General features: G+C 42.1%; 1 protein-coding gene across 7 annotated transcripts in view; it reads left to right on the top strand.

Moving 5' to 3' along the window:
* tfec (transcription factor EC) overlaps window positions 1-6,272 on the top strand; it is a 47,371-nt gene extending 41,099 nt beyond the window's left edge. For 5 of the 7 annotated variants that reach the window (XM_061667605.1, XM_061667607.1, XM_061667610.1 and 2 more), the window contains 5 exons: window positions 91-211; window positions 1,969-2,025; window positions 2,100-2,175; window positions 3,280-3,427; window positions 5,422-6,272. In XM_061667605.1, coding sequence (XP_061523589.1) covers window positions 91-211; window positions 1,969-2,025; window positions 2,100-2,175; window positions 3,280-3,427; window positions 5,422-5,868 — 849 coding nt within the window. In that variant the 3' untranslated portion in view covers window positions 5,869-6,272. The remainder of the gene's footprint in view (window positions 1-90; window positions 212-1,968; window positions 2,026-2,099; window positions 2,176-3,279; window positions 3,428-5,421) is intronic. The other 2 variants (XM_061667606.1, XM_061667611.1) reach the window with 1 other exon arrangement.
* Window positions 6,273-25,087: the final 18,815 nt, after the last annotated feature.

Genomic DNA, 25,087 nt, shown 5'->3' with positions numbered 1-25,087 from the left:
CTTGTCAATATGATAAGTTAAATCCCCCCCACCCCCCACCACCACCACGGTTTTTCCTCGAAATGAACTGGTTGCCTTTGTTGTCAACAGGTGTCCCTCAGTAGCAGCATGCTGGACGTGTATGGGGGTGAACAAGGTATGAACCCCCCTAATGGTGGACTGAGTCCCACATCTAACCCCACAAAGCTCACAGTAAAATGGGAATACACAGGTATGAACTCATACCGTGCGCAAACAACAACAAAAAAAGTCAACTCATTGTTGCATACGGGTCATTTCCATATAATTTGATCAATAACAATAAGACACTCTGTTGTCCAAACGCTATTGAGGGTTTAATATTTTCACAATTCATAGGAAAGGCAATACTTATTGACAGAGCAAATGGTGGTGGCTCACTGAAATATTCTATACGGTAAAGACGAAAGTGCATAACGGTAAAGACATAAACAGCTTAATGGAAAGAAAAAAAATCACGTGAGTTGCACAATTTACACGCTGCCCCTCAAACTCTGCAGATAAAAATGCATGAATGATCCTAACTACTCATGGAACTAACTCCTCATTGCACTCTTGTCTTTAAACAATCGTAATAACGGTGAAGACATGAAATAGTCCCGAGACTTTCACAAATTCATACATATTCATTCGTATCTCATAAAATAACCATTTATTTTGCCGTCTGCTACTTTGTGAATGCAAAATGGCGGACTCATCCTGGCACTACAGTTCACAGAACCCTCCGGTGTTTTGCAACAACATAATGAGGCTCTCGCAGTGGCATTAACGGTAAAGACGGCTTGAGTGACAAAGAAGGAGCATTTGTAAAAGACGCAAAAAAGGAACTCTGAAGACACTAAGATGCATTTGTGTTCGTTTTCATGGAAAAGGCACATTGAGCAAAAGCAGACAGTTTCTATTAAACTTAATTTCAGACACCCAATGGTAAATTATATTTTAGTATTCAAAGTTTAAAAAAATATAACAGCATATTTTTTTTTCTTAGCAACATTTATGACCTTTTAATGGATAACAACTGTCCATAATTCAAATACTCATATCAGTAAAATTAAGTTCAGTGGGCCATGTCTTGACCATTACTGATCAAAATATATGAAAATGACCCATGCGCTCAGTGGTCACTTCAATAGATACACCTGCACAATTTTAATAAGGAAAAGATCATGTACAATACCTGAGCACCAACACAGTACCAAAAAAGTGCTCTTGTATTGTATCTCAGGTGTATTTAAAGTTGTGTCCAGTGATGTTATAAATAGTCAGCATAAGTTCGACTACACAAGTACGCATATGTCTTCTAAATACAGCACCCGTTTTTTGGTCGGATGGAATTGATTGAGTTCTATTTGGTGAAATAAAAATTAAACAAAGACCAACACTCGGGCCCTATGAGTCTTATCAATATGGCGCATAAAGCAAAGAGGCCTTAAAACTATTTAGGAAATAGAAAGTATGGCCTGAAGAACACTCCATTCCCCGTGGGGTGCGGGCACGGAGAGGACACTGTGCACCGACACAGACTCCAAATTGTCTTGATTGAATCAACAGAGACAAATTGGGAAATCCAATTTCAGTCCCTAATTATGTAATTTGGAAGAATGTGAATGCAAATATAAATGCGGTGGCATTTTGCTCCCCGTCTCCAAGGCCGCTTCGTAAATTTGCTTAATTACGGAGTACGCCGTTCTAAAAAGTGCTCACTTTTTTTGTCCACAATGAGCTGCAGACATGCAGCAAGAGATAAACTGGGCTCTCTTTCATTCTGTGCGTGCGTGTGTGTGAGCGAGAGATGTCAAGCTTGTTGAGGCTCATGCACGGATGGAAACGGCACATTTAGGCTGACCTCAGCTCTGAGCACCCTCAGTGTCTCCCTTGACTGGACCTTTTTGTCTCAATCAGACTGCGTTGCTAATCAATTTGTAATATCATTTTTCTTTGTCTCGACAGAACACGACACACGGGTCATGGCCAAGGAGAGACAGAAAAAGGACAACCACAATTTGAGTGAGTGTTCACACAAACTTGTCTCGACTGAACAGCTTAATTTACGCCTAAAACCCCTTTTTGTTGATTTTCAGTCGAAAGAAGGAGAAGATACAACATCAACTACAGGATTAAGGAACTGGGGACACTCATACCAAAGTCTAACGACCCGTAAGTTGTACACATGACATCAGAAATTCTGCCTTTATGACAATAAAAATGCTCAGTTTTGATCTGACACTATCAGAAATGCAATGGTTTTAATGTATGTTTACTTTTAAATGCAAACATATGCGTGTAAAGAATGCATCCTACAGAGGCATTTTTAATATTTTGCACCTCTGACAGGAAAATAAAGTTGCTATTGTTTTGAGTGTACCTAATATTGTGGCGAGTTAGTGTATACTTATTTCAAACGAATAGACGGTTCTGGTCATCTTACATGCATTTTTCTTCAGAAATGTGATTTCAAAAACACACTTTTATTTTAAAATATTACAAACATAAATGCTAGTTTCACTACTGAAGGCTTGATATTTACCATAGTGTCGAAAATGTCACATAGGCTAAAATTGTGCATTATCGTCTGCGTTAAGGCAGAATTCTTGATGAATTGGTTCATCTTAGATTGTGCAGGTTAACCTAACATTGGCAATAAATGGATTCAATTCCGAGCCCAACGGCACAAACTAAATCAAAAATACACTTGAACCTCTGAGGGAGGGGTCACGAGTGGGGACCATTTTGAATCAACTGGGAGAACAACAGGTGGACGGGCCTGAATTCAAATCCAGTGGCCATCTCCGGCAATTGAACTTTGGCGTACATTTAAATGTAAGGTCGGCCTTGTCACGGTGGTGCCATTAACGCGGGATAAAGGAGATTATCAACTTTGATCCAAATGGGGTCTCACTTCTGCAGAAAAAGGACAATTTCACCACCTTACCTTTAAGAAAGGCAGTAATCTCGGACCTTAAATTCCAGATTCAGCTCATTCCCCCTCATCTCCACCCCCCGCCCCAGTATTAATTTTAGACACCGTGGAAGTACGAGAATGGACTTTCCACAGAGCTACTTAATTATTCTATTAAAATCCCCTTTCAGAATCCCATGTAAAGTCAGAGGATGAATAATTGCCGTGTGTAAATCATCATTTCTTATAATAGATTGTGGGGAAAACCATGTTAAAAAACACCCCTGATACAGGAGATTCTGGGAGCTAAAAAAAAAACAGGTTATCTTGACCAATTGTTTTGTTTTTTTTCACGTGCGCAGCGACATGCGCTGGAACAAAGGTACCATCCTGAAGGCCTCAGTGGAGTACATCAGGTGGCTGCAGAAGGAGCAGCAGCACGCTCACGAGCTGGAAAGTCGCCAGAAGAAGCTGGAGCAGGCCAACAGGAGGCTGATACTCAGGATTCAGGTAACACAATGCAGGGGAAACGGCCTCTGAATATACACGCAATCATTATCTTAGCCAGAGAGGTTAAACTGGTCTAGCATTGAACTAGTAACACCTCATTAAGAAACAAAACCATTTATTTACTAACAAAACCAGACGAGAGTTGGTAAATATTCAGTAACGACAAGCTACAAATCAGTCGGCTCCACTTATGTAACGGCTGATTTTAAATGATTTAAGTTGGTATCCCACCTTATATTGGCATCATATACTGTCAACACAACACCATCCCGAAATCGTGCTCAATTGCTGAGTTAATATGCTACAAAAATTGTGAATGAATGACACCGTCATTGATTAAAATGAATATGGTGCCAGTCGCTGGTGTTAGCGGCTAGCTGCGAGTGCCCAGTACTACTTTTCAAAGGCAGTTTAATAGGGTTTATTTACCTTGAGTGCTGACAGCCTGACACATATGCAGTTCCCACCGATTAATTTTTTTAACAAACAAGGCTTACATGCTATTGAATTTTTTTTAAACAATTTTATTAACATGGTACCCCTCCTGAAGTTAATGAATTAGTTTAATTTTTATTCCACAAATGCAATTTTAATCAGAGTTCCGTGTTTTGACTAGTGCTGGCACATACAATGGATTCTTACACACAAAAAAACCCAAAAAACAAATTGGGTTTCATTTCCCTTGACTGACTGAAGGACTTTCTACAGGTTCCTGATTGGCTAAAATGGCTCTACAGTGAGGCCTTACAGTGCCACCTGTTGCTTTGGCATGCTCCTAACACCCAACAACTACACGATTAAAAAGAAAAAAACATTTAATTTTCACGTCCTCGGTTAATTGATCAACAACATCCTCCAGCTTTTCATCGATTCAAAGAAATTACCAAATGCATCAATTGACACCTGCAGGCGCAGGACCGCTCGTGCTAATCTACAACTCCAAGAAGCTCTTTACGGCCCTCAAGTGTAAGCTCATTACCAGTGCAAACGCTTTATGACTCTTAAACCAATACGATGAACCCCGCCTCCCCCCTGCTATCAAGCCAGGTCCTTCCACTCGCTCCCATCTCTGATTTCACTGACCTCGGCGCTAATTAGCCGACATATTAAGAGGGGAAAACTAGCAGCAGACAATCCATAAAAGACATTGTGGAATCCCCCTCAGTGCTGGGAAAAAGCCCTGATGGATTCCAACTTGGATGATGAGCAAACAATCAAGGAAATACAAGAGAAGTGGCGACGCCCAAACTCCCATCGTGCTACTCATATCGGCCAAACCTCAATGTGTTGATAAGAACAAGAAAAAGGTGTGGCAGAGATGTAAGCACTTTAGTTGAATAAATAAAAGCTATTCGCAAATGATAGGTACTGAGGCCTCCCTCAAAAAGAGGGGGGGGGGGGGGGGGGGTAAACAAACGTAAATGATTGGACCACCCCATTTACTACCTAATTAATAGTTGGGAGTGTAAATATACCCCAAAGTACCATCCCAAAACACATGAATACAATTTCAAACCCATCTTACAACATGACCCTTTAAAATAAATGGCTGACGCATAATTTGATTTCCATATACATCTTTTCAACATACTTCCTTGATATGAATTACTACTTTCCTATCAGCCAGAGCTTTGACGCAGTCTGGTGGCAATTTAGGGCATAAGAGAACAAGCCCAAAAATACGCAGGAATACTGCAAATTTTTCAGCAAAAAGCTGAGCGCAAGAAAAAAATGCAGAAAAAAATGTGAATTGGTGACTGTTCATTGGTTGTGCCTCAGCTTTACTACGTCTTTTTAAAGCAATCTTTTTTGGAGTTTTTACAGTTCATATCGTTATTGTTGTGAGTACCTCTCCTCTATTTAGGATTTTGAAAATTATTTTTTAATATGGTCTCCCTATTGCAGATTTTCACCTATATCCCTTGCGATAATCAAGGGTTCACTGAACTTCTTTGGTTAAATTTGGTGGTTCACATTTTTGTTTTTTTCTGCAGGAACTTGAGATTCAGGCTCGAGCGCACGGCCTCCCGAACATAGCGACCGCTTTGGGGACGACGGACCTGTCCTCACACCTCCTTAAACAACAGCAGGCGTCCCCTCAAGCCCAGCAGCCCCCGCTCTACCAGGAAGACCCCAACGGCGATTACCTGCAGAGGATAGCCGTGGTCGCCGGCGTGCCGTCCATCCCGATGCCGCCGGGGCCGCAGGACCACGTGGCGGGCGCCGACGGCTGCACCACCTTCTCCGACCCGCTGTCCCACTTCACCGAGATCTTCAGCGCCACGCTCAAGGGCGAGCACCGGCTGGACGAGATCCTGATGGACGACGCGCTGTCCCCGTTCGGCGCCGACCCGCTGCTGTCATCCCGCTCGCCCCGACCCGCGTCCAAGGACAGCAGCCGCCGCAGCAGCTTCAGCTCAGGGGAGGGTGATGACCTATAATGCAAAAGGACACAGGGTCAAAAGCCGTATCAGACATTTGTAAAGACAATGAACACTGACCAAGCCCCCTTTTTCCTGTATATATTGTACAGCTCATGGACCTCCCTATCTTTCCAGCATCTCTGCCTCCCACAAAAAGCAGAAACAGACTCGTACAAAAAAAAGGGAGAAACTTTGATTTTGTGTTTTGTTTCTTTGGGTAACACTGTAGTAGCTGTACACTGAATCGTACTCCAAAGAACTGCTGAGATCCTGACAATAATTTCCAACGTGCCTTATTCAGTCTTATCTATTTCTTCACTGTCATGTCTCACACTGCATCTTTTCTATGGTTTTTTTTTTTTTGTATTTATATGGGCTTAATCCATGCAATCATAAAATATATTTACAGTATATATTATCTAACATGCTACTTTTTTATTCTCAGTAGGGGTTGGGAAGACTATAATAAACCCCTTTTTTGATATGATTGGCTTCCTGTCGTTATCTGAAGGACATCACGACAGACATCCAATAGTAATGGAACAACAATCTTCCATCTGCGCTCTTTACTGGTATCTTAATTTTGAGTACAAAAAAAAAAAGCATCAGGCACAAATCAGTCTGCAAAATTGGGAGGGAAGTTTCACGGGGAAAGCGAAGGTGGCTGATTGGGAATGAGACAAGGGGGGAGTGGACAATAAAGACAAGTAGTACTAATGCTGATGAGTACTGTGAGCTGATGAGCCGTTGAGGGTGCATAATGACGAGAATAATGAAGAGCGCCTTCAGCGGCAGGGCCTGGAAAGTTTACCGAGGTGAGCGTCTAATAAAGTTGGCATAAGGACATTTGATTCCAAAGTATGCGAGAAGACAAAATACTCATATTTGTTAGTACTGCAGGTGACTAAAAAGAAAACGAACGTGACCCACTTTCTGGGAACAAAAATCACCACAGTCAATTAATCTATATACAAACGAAGTTAAGGGAAGCTAAAGTGGCTATACAGTTAATATATACAGTTATGATGATTAAGAAAAAGGTTGATATATATATATATATATATATATATATATATATATATATATATATATATATATATATATATATATATATATATACAGTTAATAGTCTACACATCTATTCAAATGGCGGGGGCTTGTGTGCACTGCGGATCAGCGAGGGGCACAAGTCTCACAAGAACTCAAATACCCATCAGATTAACCAAATCGATTTAGGAGGAAATTGATGACAGAGTCCCCCCCCCCCCCCACATTTTTAATGGGAGACAGGTCTGGACTGCTGGCAGGCCAGTCTTTGACTCACACTCTTTTACTACAAAACCAGGCTGTTGTAACACCTGTGGCTTGGCGCTGTCTTGCTGAAAGTCCTTGAAAAAGCCATTGCTTGGATGGCAGCATATGTTGCTCCAAAACCTCTATGTACCTTTCAGCATTAATGGCGCCTTCACAGATGTGCAAGTTACCCATGCCATGGGCATTATAAAACACCCCCAATACCATCAGATGCTGGCTTTCGAACTACGCTGATAACAATCCAGATGGTCTTTTTCTCTTTGGCCCAAAGGACATGACATCCGTGCTTTTCGAAAACAATTTGAAACGTGGACTCGTCAGACCACAGTGTGGTCAGTTGTGTCAGTCCAACTCAGATGAGCTCAGGCACAAAGAAGCTGGCGTTGTTTCTTGGTGTGTGTTCATATATATTTCTTGGTGTTCATATATAGCTTTCGATTTGCATGGTCTAGTTTTAACTTGCATTTGTAGATGTAGCGACAAACTGTGTTAATTGAAAATGACTTTCTGAAGTGTTCCTGAGCCCACGTGGCAATATCCTTTACACAATGATGCCGGTTTTTAATGCAGTGCTGCCTGAGGGATCGTAGGTCACGGGCATTCAGTTTTCGTTTTCGGCCTTGCTGCTTACATGAAGGGATTTCTCCAGCTACTCTGAAACTTTTGATGATATTTAGGACCGCAGTTTATGAAATCCCTGAATTCCTTGTAATTGCTTGGGAAATCTTGTTCTTAAACTGTTGGACTATTTGCTCATGCAGTTGTTTACAAAGGGGTGCGCCGTGCCCCACCCTTGCTTGTGAACAACTGAGCCTTTTGGGGATGCTCCTTTTATTCCCACTCATGACATTCACTGACTTCCAATTAACCTGTTCACTTGTGAAATGTCCCAAACAGGTATTTTTTTTAACATTCCTCAACTTTCCCAGTCTGTTGCTGCCCCTGTCCTAGCTTCTTTTTTTTTTGGAACGTGTTGCAGGCATCAAATTCAAAATTAGAGAATATTTGCAAAAAAAAAACAAAACAATAACATCAGTTTGAACATAAATAGCTTGTCTTTGTAGTGTGTTCAATTGAATATAGGCTGAAAAGGAATTGCAAATCATTGTATTCTGTTTATATTTATGTTTTACACAACATCTGAACTTCGTTGGAATTGGGGTTTGTAAAAAAATATACATTCCTATTTGTTATTTACAGTAAAATTGGATTTAAAAAGAAATCAGTCAGAATCTGATGAGCTATTGATTAAAACAAACCAATCGTGAGCTCAATTCAAACAAGCATTAAACAGATGAGGGCTGCGTTCTTGTCGCACAATGATGTCATCACATGCTTACATGAAAACATAAATTAGAAAAAAAAAAAAGAAACAAAGAATATGAATGATAATTTTTCTTTATCATGAACACGTAACGGGGAGCAGGGTGGACATCTGCCTCACAGTTCTGAATTTGGGAGCTCAAATCTCAAATAAGTTTTTCTTACGAGCACATTTTAGGCAATTGTTGCACATAATACATACATGCCAATTACTCATGGACTCTCTCAACTTCGCCCCAATGGAAGTGTGCACACAGTACTAAAAAAAGATGCTAACTTTCTCACATATTTGAATACTACTCAGCAGACAAAAAGCATATCCCAACTTCTTCCCGCATATCAAAGGCAACGCGTGGACAAAGTTCAACGCTCGTTACATGCAGGGCCTTCAAACGGGAATTGTGGTCGGATGAGGCAATGGTGACATCAGAACAAGGCGCTCTTTTATTTGGAATATCACACTTCATCAAGTTGCGTATGTTCAACTGCATGTCAGATTGCAGCGCCACGGAGTATCTGATAACACGTCAGCGCACGCCTGAGCCTTTTAAAACACATTCGGGAGACTTTGCGGGGACTTACTCCTCTCTTCTCTTCGCATTCATGAGAAACTGATTAGACTATTAGGTTTTGGGAAGATTTTTAAATACTCCGTTTAATATCATTTGCCAATTCACTTTTAAGGCGAGCAAGGTTAAATAGCCTCAATAACCTTGCCTAAAATAACAGCTGCTGCATGATGTCCAACAGTAGATGGCAGCAATTTACTATGTTATGCACATAGCCAAATGATTTGGAGAGCAGTAGTGTGTACATTTTATATTCTTTCTTCCAAAATGCCTTTTTTAATTTTGTTTCAACTACAACACTAGTTGAAGAACATATTAACCAAGAAGGGCTCTTGTGAAGATTTAGGATTTGATACAAAGATGCCCTGCAATTAGTAGAAGAGGAAACATATTGCTACATTATTTGTCACATTGACTAATGCTGTCCCTTGTCAGAATTTAGTTGGATCTCAGAAGTGATGACGAAAATTAACCTACAGTATTTTACAGTATTTTTTCACACATGATAAAAGTATATTTGAGAGAATTAAGTATGATTTAATAGTAAAACACATATGCACTGTAATTCGCAGAAAACACATACTTTGGGTGGTATTATTATAGTTTCTGTTTTATAATTGTGACTAGTAGAATAATATATCATGATTCATAAAATCACCAGGGATCATTTTACATTTTAAAACCCTTTATTTTAACTCGCTAACTGCTTTGAAGAGATGGGAAATTTCTTGCATTTTTATCACCAAAATAGAGCACAGTGTAGTATGTCCACCATTTTTTTTTAGTCTAATCTGGTCCTCAAACGCTTCGTTTGTTGTGCAATTCCCGACTAAATTCCATGCAGCACAGCGCGATGCATGCTCCTGTGTAAGGCCTGACAACTCGAAAGCAGGGAAGGGATGTCGTGAACCCCCCAGCCGAGGAGCTCCTGTCACCAAAATGACGTTGTCGGAGGCCCTGACAGCCACTGTGCCAGTTCTACAGTGCTCTCACCTGTCGAGCCTGCCATGGCTTACACTTAATCACCTCCCGCATATGCACATGTATGCGCGCGCGTGTGTCAATGACATGTCGACACACGAAAGAAACCTAAAAGGCCCTCATCTGGATTTAGAATGACACGTTTTACGTGCAAATTAGGTGTAGCACAAGTGGAAATAATAATATAGAGAGGCACTGAGCATCACGTGTCATACAGTATCTATTTCCAGCCGTGAGTCAGAAATGTGTGACAAACAACAATATCCTTCCTCTCAACCGGCCCATTAACAGTGGAAATGTGCAAAACTATGACACAAAGGTCATTAAGTCATCCCATGATGCTATGAGCCACTTGGTAGAAAAATGACCAAACTGTGCTAGCATTAATGGTGTTACAGTAAATGGGGGGGACACACACACACACACACACCAAGTTAAAAAAAAAAGAAAGAAAGAAAGAAAACACAAAGGGGTGGCTGGGCCTTTCCAAAATGCTATAAAATTAATGCGATTTCCAGAGTTTTTTATGAATCGCGCCAGATGCCAAATACATAACTTCAAACAAATTGACTTCCAATTATTGGTTGTGGTGCACCGCTTCCAGATGTGCAACAGATGGGGCCGGGGCGACCCAAGGTGTCTCGCCCCGTGCTTTGTGTTATTGTGCAGTAAAACAGCGGTGCGTGTGTGTGCGCGTGTGTGTTTTAAATCACAGTGTGGGCTGGAGGTGAAGGGAAGGACAGGGGACACAGGAACGGAAAAATAAAAGAAATAAGAGACAGAAATCTCCATCATTAGGTAAATCGACACAGCAGAGACAATGTAGGCCGTAATAGAGGCTGAAATTATGTAAAGGCAGATGAGAAATGTAAATGTGATCTCTGCTGTATCTTAGTTTTGGGATTAAACGGGGTGGGCGGGGGGTGACTAACAATTATGGTGCTTTTTTTTATGTGCATATGTTAATAGCTGAGAATATCCCTGCATGCATAAAGTATATTAGATGAGATTAGACGCACAGAGTTTTATAAACCAAAAACCTTTCTAACGACAGTAATAAGTAGCAGTCTCAATTGTTGTGATGAATAATTAGTCATTTTAAAAGTGAAAATGGGATTTCATGTTTGTGTTGGGTCAAATTTCTTGGTTATCTCTATGAGAGTAACCCAATTGTTGGGTCAAATTCACACTTTATTGGGTTATATGGCTGATACACCCAATTTACCCAAAATAATAGTACCCAATTTCTGGGTTATTTTGAGATCGTCATATTTATTGGGTTAATTTTCTGAGAGTAACTAAATCGTTGGGTCAAATTAACCTATTGTTATTGAGTTGAGTTGTCTAATTATATTTTGTCACGCGCACACAGTATCTGAAAAAAATAAAGCAGGCGGCCATGACAGCCACCAACATAGGTACATGGTACATATTGTCGAACTGTAGTACAGCGGTCAAGTTGACATCATCATTTTTCAAATTTGTTTGATTGTTTCACAATGTAGAGATATAATGAAACAAAAAAAATACAATGGTGGGTTATTTCAATTAACTCAGTTTGGGTTATTCATTTGACCCAACTTCTTTTGGGTCAAATTGACCAAAGCGGAAGTTGCTTCCTTTTTACGCAGTAATTGGGTAAAATTAACCCAAATTGCGCTATTTTTAACCTAACTGTTTTAAGAGTGTAGGGTCCTCTGCCTGTTTCACAATAATTTAGTTGGATTTTGTACAAAAACTGACATATTTTGGGGCTTACTTTAAAAAGCCTAATTTAGTCACACATCCAATACTTGTTTTGAGTGGATTTTGTTAGATTTCAGCCACAATTAATGGACTATACTTGTGGACCAATGTCTGTTGTCATGAAAATTTTGTAGGATTTTATACAAACAGTATTATACGGCACTTATGGGTCAAAGGCCGTTTTAGCCAAAATTTAGTCGCATTTTACACAATAACTACAACACTAAATAGTAGAAAATGGACAAATATTTGGGGATTCATACAAAAGTTTTATTTTGGGACCATTGTAGTGCACTAGACAGAAAAACTACATTTTGGGGGTTACATTAAAAGGTTTTGTATATACACTAAATAACAACAAGATCACCCCCCCCCCTCCCCCACCAACACGCACACACATACACACACACAACACAGTATGAGGGAGGGGGATCTTTTACTTGCATATTGTACTTGCATGCTAATCCACAGGAGCAAATCCTGCCGCAGGCTGGTGTCACACACACTCAAACACACGTTAACCTTGTGTTATCTGTTTGACCTTGGACTTGCAGCAAAGGAGAAGACAGTGATGGAATTATTTCATCGTGTTTTGTTTTATTTCTCCATATTTGACAGTGGGGGCATGATGATGTTCATTAGCAGAGGAAGATAATGATTAACCCCCCCCCCCCCCCCCCCATCTCCACGCTACCTTACTACTGCATTTGGGTGCTCCGATGGTCATCTTGTCTGCATTATTCATTCATCTCTCTTTCCCGCAACTCTCCGACTGCCGTGTTTCACTTTTGCGACCCGGCCCAGGCGCTGGCCCTTTGGAGCTTGGATTCATCTATTATAGATGGGTAATTGTTTATTAAATGCAGGCCTGACCCTATTATGCCTATTACCGCAGCGCGGCACACCCACACGGCTGACAAGTGGCTTGCTATCCTCCATATTCCTCAAGCTGTAACAATCCCCCTGTCAGGAACATGAGGCCGCCACAGTGCGACTGAACAAAAGTGTGGAAAGGCTGGAAAAACATGTCTGCCACAGGCCAGAGAAGCCTCGCCTCGGCGATGGAGGCTAAGACAAAAAAAAGCTTTGCCTCTCATTACCCGGACTCCTAATCTACCTCTGCCCTTTGCGGGCCAATCCCTGCTTCAGGCGTTGGGAGGCTAAACCTTCCCAACTCTGGAAGCGGATTTATTACCTCAGATAGACTAAAGCAATGAAACGCCACTTTTGCCAACTATACTGACACTAGAGGTCAGTGTTGTAACAGAGTTGTGACTCAGGCTCCTGTTACATGCCAGCTGCAGGCTACAACAGGAAACTAATTCAGGTAAAAAAAATAAAAAAATAAAAAATAAAAAACAGGAAATGAAATGATTAAGTTCACTTAATTACTCGCTGACTAGGGCAAATCATCTTAACTTATATCAAAATCATTATGCCACCAGACATTGGCGCTGATTGTGTGGAACAGCTGGCCAACATGTATGCAAAAAAAAAAAAAAGAAAAAGTGTATCCAAAGCAGGACGTGGCATCGTGAGCTGAACATCAACCATAGCACTGCTTGTCATGTCATCCAATCAACTGCTTGCCTTACTTTATGAACCCAAAGACAAACTTCCTGTTTAAACATTAAGTGGCACCGAGTCAAAATAACCACAAGACGTCTCTTTTATTATTATTTTATTTTTAAATGCACCAAGCTGAGGTGAGAGCGGGAAACGTGGAGTGCATGCTGGGATAGGTGATCTGCATGTTGGCCTGTCGCCAGTTATTACCCGGGTGGAGAGTGATTAACATAAGGTGTTAATTAGTGGGTCGGAGTGTGTGTGCATGTGTGCGTGTGTTGCTTGGAACAATATTACAATCACATTTTTGATTTATTCTTAAGATTTATTCACAATGAAGACAATAATGTTCTGTTGTTGATTTGACAATTCCATTGTCATGAGATTAATCTCAGTTTTTCTTAAAACCCTTTTGAGCCAAGGCGCATATTTTACATGAGAAAAATCTCACTCTACTTCCCCAAAATGTCATAATGATGATCAATATTTTCAGTATTAAAAAATTTACTAACTCAATGTGAAATCTTGGGCCTTTTTAGCAATTGTACCTTCTGCCATGCGGTGGAGGATCATTTATTTGTTCTGTCTGTCACTATACGTCAGTGGCATAAAAGATACAACAAAACAAAACAAAGATACATTATTTGTAGAATATAAAGAATGATTTTTGGACCCAATAAGTGAAACTGGATAACTTCCTGCGGAAAGACCCCGCCCTGTCTTCGCTCTCTGCTCACCATGCATACCACCACCCGCACGCTCGGTTCCAGCAGTTTTATTCTTTGTTCTCAAAGTCTGCACTATTTATAGTCGATCTTTTCAATGTTTTGCCCCAAACAACTGAAACACAACAATTGCTGCACCTGTTTTCAGCCCATTATATTTTCTTAATTGTATGCTATCATATAATGTAATGTGTTAAGTAAATATGTAACTACGTCACAGTTTAATGTATAAGTATTTTTATTTGAGAGAATCTCAAATATCTGAGAATCTGTTCGGGTTAAATGTTAAATAAATAATAAAATAATAAAATGTGTCACAGCGGCACAGTGTTTGGGAATGACTGATTTAGCCACATGAAAGCCATCAACCTATGATGGAGTGCAGTCATGGGCATTTTGGTAAAGGTTGCATTTTTGGATTGGATCGCATGAACATTAACAAATATGTTTTGATTAAAAAAACAGAAATTGCTATGAAATGCACTCAGCAGCAGCAGTAGGAGTTTAGGTTGAGGAGAACGTTAAGTGAACGTGTGCAGACAGCCGCCTTTATTTATTCCTCAAGCACTCTGATTAGGCTGCCGCACGTTCTCATAATGCCTCGCCGCGATGCAAATTCGACAGGTTTAGGAGTAAATAACACCCGGGCTTTGCGAACATAGGCTAAGGCTACACGGAGATTAGCCTAGTAGGTCTTGCTAGTGAGTTTAATTACAAATAAATGAGATCACGGGCGAGGGTTAGGTTTATGCACGTCAACAAACACACGACTAAATGCAAATATCTCCTCGGTGGGGGCGTTAGAGAGCAAAATACCAGCTTTTTCTGTACATTATGGAATTTGTCATGTTCAGTCGGAGCTGTCATTGCTAGAACAGTGTTCGCTAATGTGTGTAATCTGCTTTGCAACACATCAATTATGATGGATATTGCTCTAGCGCCACGCTTCCAGGCTTTTTTCTTTCTTCCCTGCACCAGCCTTCAGGGGAATCAGTCTTCTCTTGTTAGGCAACCTGTTTAGTAAATAATGATCCACTTTGAGCCTGGTTGACGCCGTATAATGGAATGTGTGTGTATGTGTGTGGTGGTGGTGCTCCGGCGCACATGGATCAAGCTGACTCTATCAAAAAAAAAAAAAAAAAAAATACAATAAAATAAACAAACAAAAACAAAAAACACTTAACGTGAAAGCTGGAATTCAATCAAGCCACTGCTGTCAACGCCGCGACACCTTCAGAGACGAGGCCATATGTAAAAAGTGTAAATATTATCAGTGGCTTGTTCAAGTATTTCCAGAGCTGTCTGAGGTAACAGAGACGTTGCAAGTTAAATATTTAGATCTTGCACTCTGTCAAGCAAAATTGATTTTTGTTACCTGCCAAACTTAAGACTTTACAGGATGTAACATTTCCACCCACTCTCCTTTCCAGTCATCACATTTCTATTAGTTGTCTGCCTTTTTTATTGCGGCTAATATCATACTTCTTTAATTTCTTCTTTGTCTGCGGATCAGTTTGAGGAAGGCTGAAGAATTCTTTAAAACCCAAGAAACTGACAATTTCCAAATACACATTCCACCATCTTGTAGAAGCTGTTAAACCCATCATAAATTGGCCCCCTCCATATTTACACTTCCTATAGGTGGCTTTTTTAAAATACCGCAGGCTTGAAGAAGTCCAGGGTACCTTAAGACCTAAGCTTTTCCTCTTGGGTGTCTGCTTTCTCCCAAGCAAATGCCATCCATTAACCATTTTGACAAAACACACAACTTCTTTGGAATACTCTCTTAAAAAAAAAACAGCCTTCCTGGGCCTCAGAGCCCACCGTGTAAGCCGGAGAAAGACTTTGGCTGCGGGCCCCTTCGGGAGCCGATCACATGGAGATCCCTGTCAGATCTCCACTACACTGCACTTCAGTCGGTAAATCGCTCCATCAGCACAGCAGCCGGGCAGGTAACACAGAGAGACGAGAGAGGCAAGGAGGCCCCTCTAGTCCAAACATTTTTTTAGTGTCAGCGTAAAACCCCTGAGCTGCATCGAGAGCAGCACTCTACCTATGTGTGTGTGTGTTTTTCTTGTTTGCCTGTCAGACACACAGAAACTGAGATTTTGCCGGCTTTATGTCAGATTGGGACAGACACCGACGGGTATTCTATTGACTCCACGCAAGCTGCTCCCCAATGTCCCATAAAGCCCCCTTGCCTCGCAACTAAGCCAGCCAGGGTTAAAACTCCGCAGCAGACAGCAAGACTGAGTACCTGCAAACTGTGTGTGTGTTTATGTGTACTCCACCACCTCCCTCCAGTGTAATGTCTTTATTTATGAAGTGGCGGCAGCAGTAACAGGCAAGCGATAAAAGGAGGCGATAGTGGCGAAAGCTGCCAATGTCACGTGTGACCGCGTGGCCTGCAGCCATGTCGGCGTTATTGCCTTTGGTAATATTAATACTGTTTGACGGCGGCAACATATCCACTGACGCGGGAGAGACAGAGGTGGTATATCATTCATAATTGTTTTTTTTTTTTAATAAGTCAGACATTTCGTACGGTATAAATGTTGACAACTGATGTTACAGACCAAACCAGTAATCAATTGATCAATTGTTTGCGCTGTCAATTTGAAGTAATGGCCTGATTTTCAATAAAGGGATGGAAATTAAAACATGTTTTGTATCCGATTTATCAATTAATCGAAAAATAATTTGAGATTAATCGATTACCAAAATAATCGTGAGTTGCAGCCCTTATTGAAACACAAAGAAACTTTTGATATCCATAAAATAAGGTACAATAAAAGTACACTATATAATGCAATATTACACGCCCTGCAAAGGAGGTTTGTCATCCGAATCACAAAGCGAGTAAAAAGAAGAGAAGGTGAACGCTCAAGTATAAATAGAGTATCTGGGTTTTGTGGCCTCTGTTCGATGCCATATTTCAGTCTGACCCTGATCCTCAACAGCCTGAATTTACAGCTAAAGCAACAGAACCATTCCGATGCATCATCTCAGTAAACTGCTCATTTGTTAGCCGGCCTGTTATAATCACCATCACGATGAGGTTCCCCCGTCATGTTTTGCCAGGTGGACGGGCGGGGCCCGATCCGGCCGCTCTGGCCGACCGCTCTGATCTGAAGCAGCTGCCGTATTAGTCTGAGAAATCAGCCTGTGCAAACAAACACCCTGCCTGCCCCGCATCCCCCCACAGCACAGCGCATCTGCCGGCCATTAGAACCTTGTATCTGTCTTGAATCAGTCTCAAAATAAGCCAGATCTTGCTCCCAGGCCAGCGAATAAACAAAACAGGCCCGGGGCATCATTATTCTTTATTACAAAAAAAAAAAGAACAATGTTTGTAACGGCCATCTGCAATGCCTTAAACGTCTGCTAACAACCGCATCCCTTGGGTCACGCTAAGGCGACGCTTCATCTTACGAGGAGGTTAACATGTCATCGACATGTACGTCATATTTTCGCTCAGTGATTCAACCTGGCCTGAAACCTGAATGGAAAACTTTAGAAGCATTTTTAGAGCGGTGCAAGGAAACAAAAAAAGTTTGAGAAGACCAAGCTCACTTTGGAGCACTTTCAGCATGTTTTATTTTGCCTTCAGTCTTCATTCATCACACCGCGCACTGCTCATGGCCTTCCTTGTCCCTTAACCATAATCATTTCACTCAGAGCCTCAGGATGGGGCTTCTTCAACCCCTCTGGCCTCCCCCTGTCCTAAATACTAAGCCCCAGGTCCTCATGCACTCTCAAAGATGGACAGCTCCAATGTACAGTTTCACCCGAGCAGCGGTTTGGACTTTTAAGGCACGTTATCTCGCATTGCAGCTTTATGATTCTGGGAACATCTCACAGCCTCTGGCACCTCTGGACAGCAAAGGCCGCGAGCAAAACCCGATCTGCCATCAGGTCATATCAACCGAAGCAGCGGCGATACAAGATGGTACCAACCATATGGGCAATATTAATGATCAAAAAATAGTAATGATTAAAAATATTAATGATTACTATTAATAATTATATTAATATTATAATTTTCTCGTTATCTCTCTTTTTTTTTAAACAATAATTGTTTGGTTGGTTTGCAGGATTACGCAAAAACAAACAAAAACAAACAAACAAAAAAGCAAAAACATGAGTGTCTTTAAATCTGGAGAGGTCATGGTGGAACTTGAGCCAGACACAGCTGAATTGGGGCAAGAGGCAGGGTATGCGCTGGAATGGTTGCCAGCCAATGGCATGGCATGCACCGATGGGAAATTTAGAGACTTCAATGGATCTAACATGCATGGAACCAGGAAGTGGCTTACTGCCAATAAGACGAATAAAGGTTTTCCCACTCTTCAACATAAGTGCACTACAAAACCTCAAAATTGTACATAGTGAATTCATCTTACGTACTCATTTTAAGATTTTCCCCCCCTAAATTTTCAGCAATACAACAAAACTTGCTTTAAGACAAGACCTTAATTTAAGAACCTTAATTTGAGAACCAAAGCTCATTCTTACTTGAAATGTGTAGAAAAACAATTGCCAATGGAGTATGTTTTTTTGAGTGAAAATTGTCTGACAACAATTTACTTTTTACGCGATGAGTCTTTGAGTAGAAATAGGACAAATACTGGCAAGATTTTCAGTTTCTGCAGTGATAGGTGAAAATGCTTAGTTTGGTTACAATGTTTGTGTGAGCACCACTTTGGCGACATTTGAGGCCTATTTTTGGGTTGAAAAGGTGTAAATTCATTTTTAAAAGAAAAATACCTGTGTACATGTAGACATACAGCAGCCTTGATACTCCATGTCTCAATGTGTGGAAGTGCGCTCAAGAGACGTCATCATGAGCCACTTCGCACGAGCGCTGCCTTCAATCAGCCTTCAAATGAATCTTCATTCCCCCCAACACACACACGCACACGCACGCACGCACTACAGGCGAACACGCACGACCCTACTGATGACAAATAATGATGTGGGGAGAAGCAGTAAATAACATATTTACTAGTGAGGATGTGTGTCCATGGCACCTTTCTGTCCCACTGGCTTTACAGTTCAAACCATCATTCAAGGCTTAATTGTACCCAATCACCACTGAAGGTCACTCTGCAATACACCCCTATACTTTATCTACCCTGACCAGTGATAGATGCCCCCCCCCCCCCTTTTCCCCCCTCCTCAACACTCCTCTTTGCTCATCATCACTGGTGATTAATAACCAAAAACTGAATAAGTGAATAGAATGCTTGTTATTCTAAGGGGGGAGCTGCTGCCTCCCGCGTAAGCGAGACGGACAGAGACAAAGAGATACGGGGAAAATGTGACCCCGGGAATCAGAAGTGATAATCCGGTGCGTGTGTGTGAGCGAGTGTTAAAGATGGCTGAAGGTCAGGGAGACATTGAGGCAATCACGCTAATGAAAACAAACGAGGATTTCAGTCAGAGGAAAGGAGGCGAGTAAGCGACACAGGAAGAGAGAAAAGAGATGTATCTGTGTGTGTGTGTGTTTGTTTGAGGCACTCTGCTCTGCCTCACAATAATCAAACACAACCTTGTTGTAAAAGGCTACGGAGAAAGTACAGACACATAAGCAAATTCCCGACGCCTGCCTTGTACTGTTCTTTTATTTACACGGCCTCCTAACCCGACGTCTGGCTGTGGGATGCGTGCGCGCGCACACGCACGCACGCACGCACGCACACACACACACACACACACTCACACACACAGCCCTGTACACAAGCAAACACGCTTGGCAGTCGCAATATGTGAAGGTTATTCCTGCAGAGGGATGACAGTGTTTATTCAGGGCGAGCAGGCACACTCTGTGACATTCAGCACGAGGAGTATGATTAATGCGGCCATATACATACTGGAGAAGAGGAAGAGGAGGAAGCTCGCCAGTCGTCATGTTACATTTTTTGTGCCTCGAACAACAATTGATCAAATCATACGAAAATGACCTATATACAGCCGAACGCCACACAGGAGACAGAAAAACATATTTTGTGCAAAGAGCTTTATCGGAGAATAAATTGCCCTTTTGCAAATGCTGTCATTTCTGTAGTTTGTGGAATATTTTCAATCTGAAGCCTCACTAAAACAAACAACCAAACCAAAAAACAAAGCGAATGATGCACAACTTACAAACAGCTTTCCAGCTCCAAGTGAAAAGATGCCGATACAGCTACTTGAAAGGATCCCTCGAAATCAGTCACTTAGACTTAATGTGGCCGATGAGCCAAATCAAACAAACAAACCACCCAAACAGCCGCCCGGGCGGTGAAATAAACCGAGTCAGCGCCTCTCTCTGACAGCACCCTGGCTGAGCCGAGGCGCTTCAGAGAAAGCTCTCGCGTTCATTTTTCATACGGAGGGGATTTGGCAGCTATCAAGTGGTGGCAGGCCAGTATCAAACACATGTCTGGCTTGTAAACAGGCTGCTGGCACCTCTCCAAGCTCCCCGCGGCATCTCGAGCCAACTTGTGACACTCATCCTGCCCCAACAGTAAGGGGGCTAATGGAGCCTTTAAACATTCCTCGCCGCTATCTATATTGTATTTAAGACGTGCCATGTTGTGTTTGTGTTGGCATGCGTATGTGTCCCTTGCTTGTTGTTGACATGGATCCTTTTAGCCCCTAACAGGAGGCAGCGGGGAAGTGCTAAGCCGCTACACACACAGACACCGCTACACCAGTCAAAAAGCATTATTCAGCAGGTCAACAACCGCTTTCACCGCTTGCGTGTGTGCATGTGGATGCACACCGAGCGCTTCAGGCTACGGTACTCCCAGAGAAATGATGTTCTCAGACTCGCTCCGTGTTGCCCTCTTTATCCTGACAGGCCACAAATAAATAAGCAGCTCCCTCTCTCCCCCCAGACGTGACCGCCATGCCTTACGAGAAGCGTGAAGAAAACACAATTGCATTTTATTGTGGCGGCGGGGGAAGCGATAAGCACGGTGTGTTTGTTGTATTTGTGCCACCGTGGGAAATGGTGAAAGGGCATGTGAGGACACTACATGAAATCCATACAGTGGGAGGAAAAGCCCTTTGGAATTTCTTCTGCATAAATTGGTCATCAAATGTAGCTTGATCTTCATCTCAATCACAAGAATAAACAAAACGAGTCTGCTTAAACTAATACCCGCTTCAACCGCTTTCATATTTTTTTGTGAAATTGACGGAAACATTCACAGGACAGGGAGGAAAAAGTAAGAGAACCTGTAGGCTACGGATTCTCCAAGAGCTAATCAAAATCAGGTGAGTGTCAGCTGAAGACTTACAGAAATCCCCGGCATATGCCACCATCTCGGTTGACAAATACACCGAAACTACCGGGCATCCACCATTTTTTATGACTGTGTCCGACATGTTCTGTAAATGTAGATCAACAAAGCGATCGAGTTCCGAAAATGAGGTTTATTAAATTTGGACTTGCCGATATGGGAAACAAATTCTTAACTTTGGCAAAACTGAAGAAAGAGAAACACTTTTGGCCCATGTTGTAAACTGAAGTGCAGTTACAAAGACGCAAAATTTGGACATAATGCAACAAAAGCGTCTGATTTCAACATGGTTGCAAAAAGAGGACGAAAAATCATTCATGGTCTATAAGTATTTTAACCAAAGCATGTCACAGATATTTTATTAAGACTAGACTAACTGTTGCAAAATGTAAAAACACATCTCTGTCTTGTCAATGACGTACAGGTTGGTCAGTTACGAAACTTTAGTTTCCCCTCAAAGGAAACCCTCATTTTTACTACATGTTGATTCAGGTTGTAGTCAGAAGTCCAAAGCAATGAAACAGAACATTAAATAGGGGATATTTAAATGGTGTCTGACGACACAGAAGAAGGAAAAAAAAACCTCCCCAGCGAGAGACTTGAAGAAAGACATCTTCGAAGGTTCTCCTTCAAAAACCTGCCGTGCCCCGGCTGCCGCATCGGGGATATTGGTTATTAATTGAAGTTAATTTTCTGGGATATCAGTTTGCCAGGCATGTGGGGGACGATTGATAGCCCCCACCCAGCTCCAAAGTGTTGGGATGTGCAAAGGGTGGGGTGTGGGGTTGCACGCCACTGTTCCCTCACCATTTCACTTTTATCTTCCCCAAATCAAATTCCAACATTGGCTTGAGGAGATTTCCATGAGATTCATTCGGCCAATAGATGGAATCGGCAGGGCAAATATGAAATAATAAACACAGGAGGTGGTGGTGGCGACAGGGACGGATGGTGGTGGTTGGGGTGGGGGGCTTTGGATGAAACATGACGTCAATCGGACAATGGGTAATTAGTGCAAGCAGCAGCGTTCTCAAAGGCAAAGGCACAGGGAGGACAGCAGCAGCCAGGCGAGGGGCTCTCAGTTGGCCCCAGTGATGTGGAGGGCCGTACGGTGGGCCCCACATTTAATTAGCACCACTTTGATACCCACAGGAGTGCCAGGGGCCCTGAGGGCAACTGAAACAGTGACTGACAACCGCACATTTCCGGACAGCTCCCTCCTCTCCAATTATAGATGCACCAAGCTGAGAGGACGCTGTGTTAAATAAAAGTATATATTTAAAATATAACATCTTACAGATGCACAAATGTGCGCCGACACACACATTTGCACGGTTGTGGCTGCCAAACAAGAGCAGCTGGCTGGAGCTTCTTCCTATTTGTGCGCTACAAATTGGCATTTGGATTAAATGGAGCTTGAGATGCCCTGAAGGCGGCGAGAGACGACAATCTCTCACCTGGCTTGAAAATGAGGGTTCATTTTAGCGGGGAGGATGACGCACAGAAGAGAGAAGGAACACGTGGGGGTTTGAAAAAATAAATAAATCAAAGTCAAACGCAAACACACACAAAGACACGTCAGAGCACAATGTGCAATATTGATGAGCTTTTTGCAGCCTTGCCGCGAGTTTTATTTCTAATGTGCGGGGATCGACACGTTTTGCGGCGCTTGACTAGTGCGTACAAACAAACGCAAGAGACCCATGAATTATGCAAGCGCCGTGTTTTCATCCGGGCCCAAACACATATTTAGTAAACAAACTGCTTACTCTATAGCCGACACGCTGTTTGTGTAAATAATAGATATTCGAAACGTGTTCTGCTCGGCACATGGGTGGCACGCGATGTAATTTGTTGTATTATTTAGCGCGTTGTCTTTAGCGCTCACGTCTCTGATGCCTCTGCGAACAAACAAATGAAAAGATCAACAACTGCGCTGTCCTTTTTGAACAATCTTCTTTATTTTGCGGTGTGTCATAAATGAATCAGCGCACTATGAAATACAGTAGTCATCTGTATTATACACACCCTTCACAAAGGAATTTGCCATTGTCTAGTCTTGGATTGTTCTAATCAGACTTTAATCAATAGGATAAACATCACGTGGAACAGTATGGCAACTAATCATATGTCTTTGTTTGTGCTGTCAAAGGATGATCCCTTTTCCCGTTCTTGACAAACCGGAGACGATTTGGCGTACACGCGATTGTGTTGTTTGCATCATTAACGTCTGTTTGACTGCGGCTGGCCGTTAAATCGATACCGCGGTGGGGTGAGACACGCACGGACTGCTAATGGCTGCTAATCTGTGACAAGGAGCTCAACACCCAACGCTTGATCCACTGCACAACTCTTAAGAGACATACACAAATATGTCAGGCTTTGAAACTAGGAACCGGCATGTTAAAAGCAAGATTAAACACCATACAAATGTGTATGTTCCAGAGCCCACCAGCGATAGGTAGAAATCCATAAAAAATAGATATATTGCTTTTAGTTCTACCCCTCCTATACCCCGATCAAAACACACTTTTTCAAGTACTGCTTAGCGCCTGATCTCACTCTTTGGCAATTTAAATATTACAGCAAGTCTACAATAACACTGAAGCGCTTGCGTTAAACTGTTTATGTGTCCCTCCCAGTTGAGGTTGTCCTGTGAACCTGTGACATAAAACACAAGAGAATTAAATACTGTAAATTAAAACACCAAGATGTTCAGCCTACCAATGCAACTTCGCCTGATGGAAGTTTGTTAGCTAAATGCTAACATAAAATGTGAAATATGAATTGAGCATAGATGTTACGGTAATTATAAACTTTCAAACAACTGCTACTTTAACACACATGGAGCAGAAACACACACAAACAAGGCATACGACAATACTGCATTACAATACTTTGTCATTTAGTATTTAACTTTAGAGCTGAAAGAACATTTGGCAAACATTTACCGTTTTTTTTTCTTTTGCCGATTGTTTTAATGTTTGTTTGAATGTCCTTGTTTGTCTTATGTGGTAACGTGCTGATAAATGTTTTAAAAATGTTAATGTCCAATTTTTGCCGATTTGAAAAGGTCTACTATGGGCCGGCCGATTAATCGGTAAGCAGTATTAAAAAACATGACGGAAGAACCGCCACATAGCGCCGTAATACTGCAATCCCTATCACTACAGGGCCACCCAAGTCGACCACAACCACATTAGCCCGATCGTCACAGCCCCGCAGGTAGAGCAAAAAACTTATGACCCAGACACTGCATAGCTGGAGGTGCCCCCTCCCGCGTGACCACCGCACACCCCTTCACACGAGCCTCGGGATCGGAACGCAGCCCCAGATGGGCCCGTCGACCCTCCTATTCCTTTTTCATCACAACAGGCAGTTGTGCATTTATGAGGCTTCTCTCTCACCTCTTGGACGTTTTCATAGTGATGTGCAACTTTTGCGCAAGTTGACCAAAAATGCGCACGACTCCCGACAGCTGTCAGACATTAAATCCAATCAATTTGGCTCTCGAGCGGCCGTTGGGCAATGTGCCCAGACCGCTGAGCGTCGATGGCCTTTATTGGAGATGACAAATTGGAGCCTCTCAAAACACTCGGCCATTTGTGGCGTAATGCAATTTGTCAGAGTTACGCTCGCATTCCGGAGAGCAGATCACCTTTCCTTGAACACATTGGAGAGCTGTCAAAGTTACCCTTTTTACCCCAAATCACGTCACCCGACG

Source organism: Phycodurus eques, chromosome 22, assembly GCF_024500275.1.
Source record: "Phycodurus eques isolate BA_2022a chromosome 22, UOR_Pequ_1.1, whole genome shotgun sequence".
NCBI classification, from domain to species: Eukaryota; Metazoa; Chordata; class Actinopteri; order Syngnathiformes; family Syngnathidae; genus Phycodurus; species Phycodurus eques.
Note: the sequence above shows the minus strand (reverse complement) of the source record. Positions and strands in the feature narration are given on the sequence as shown.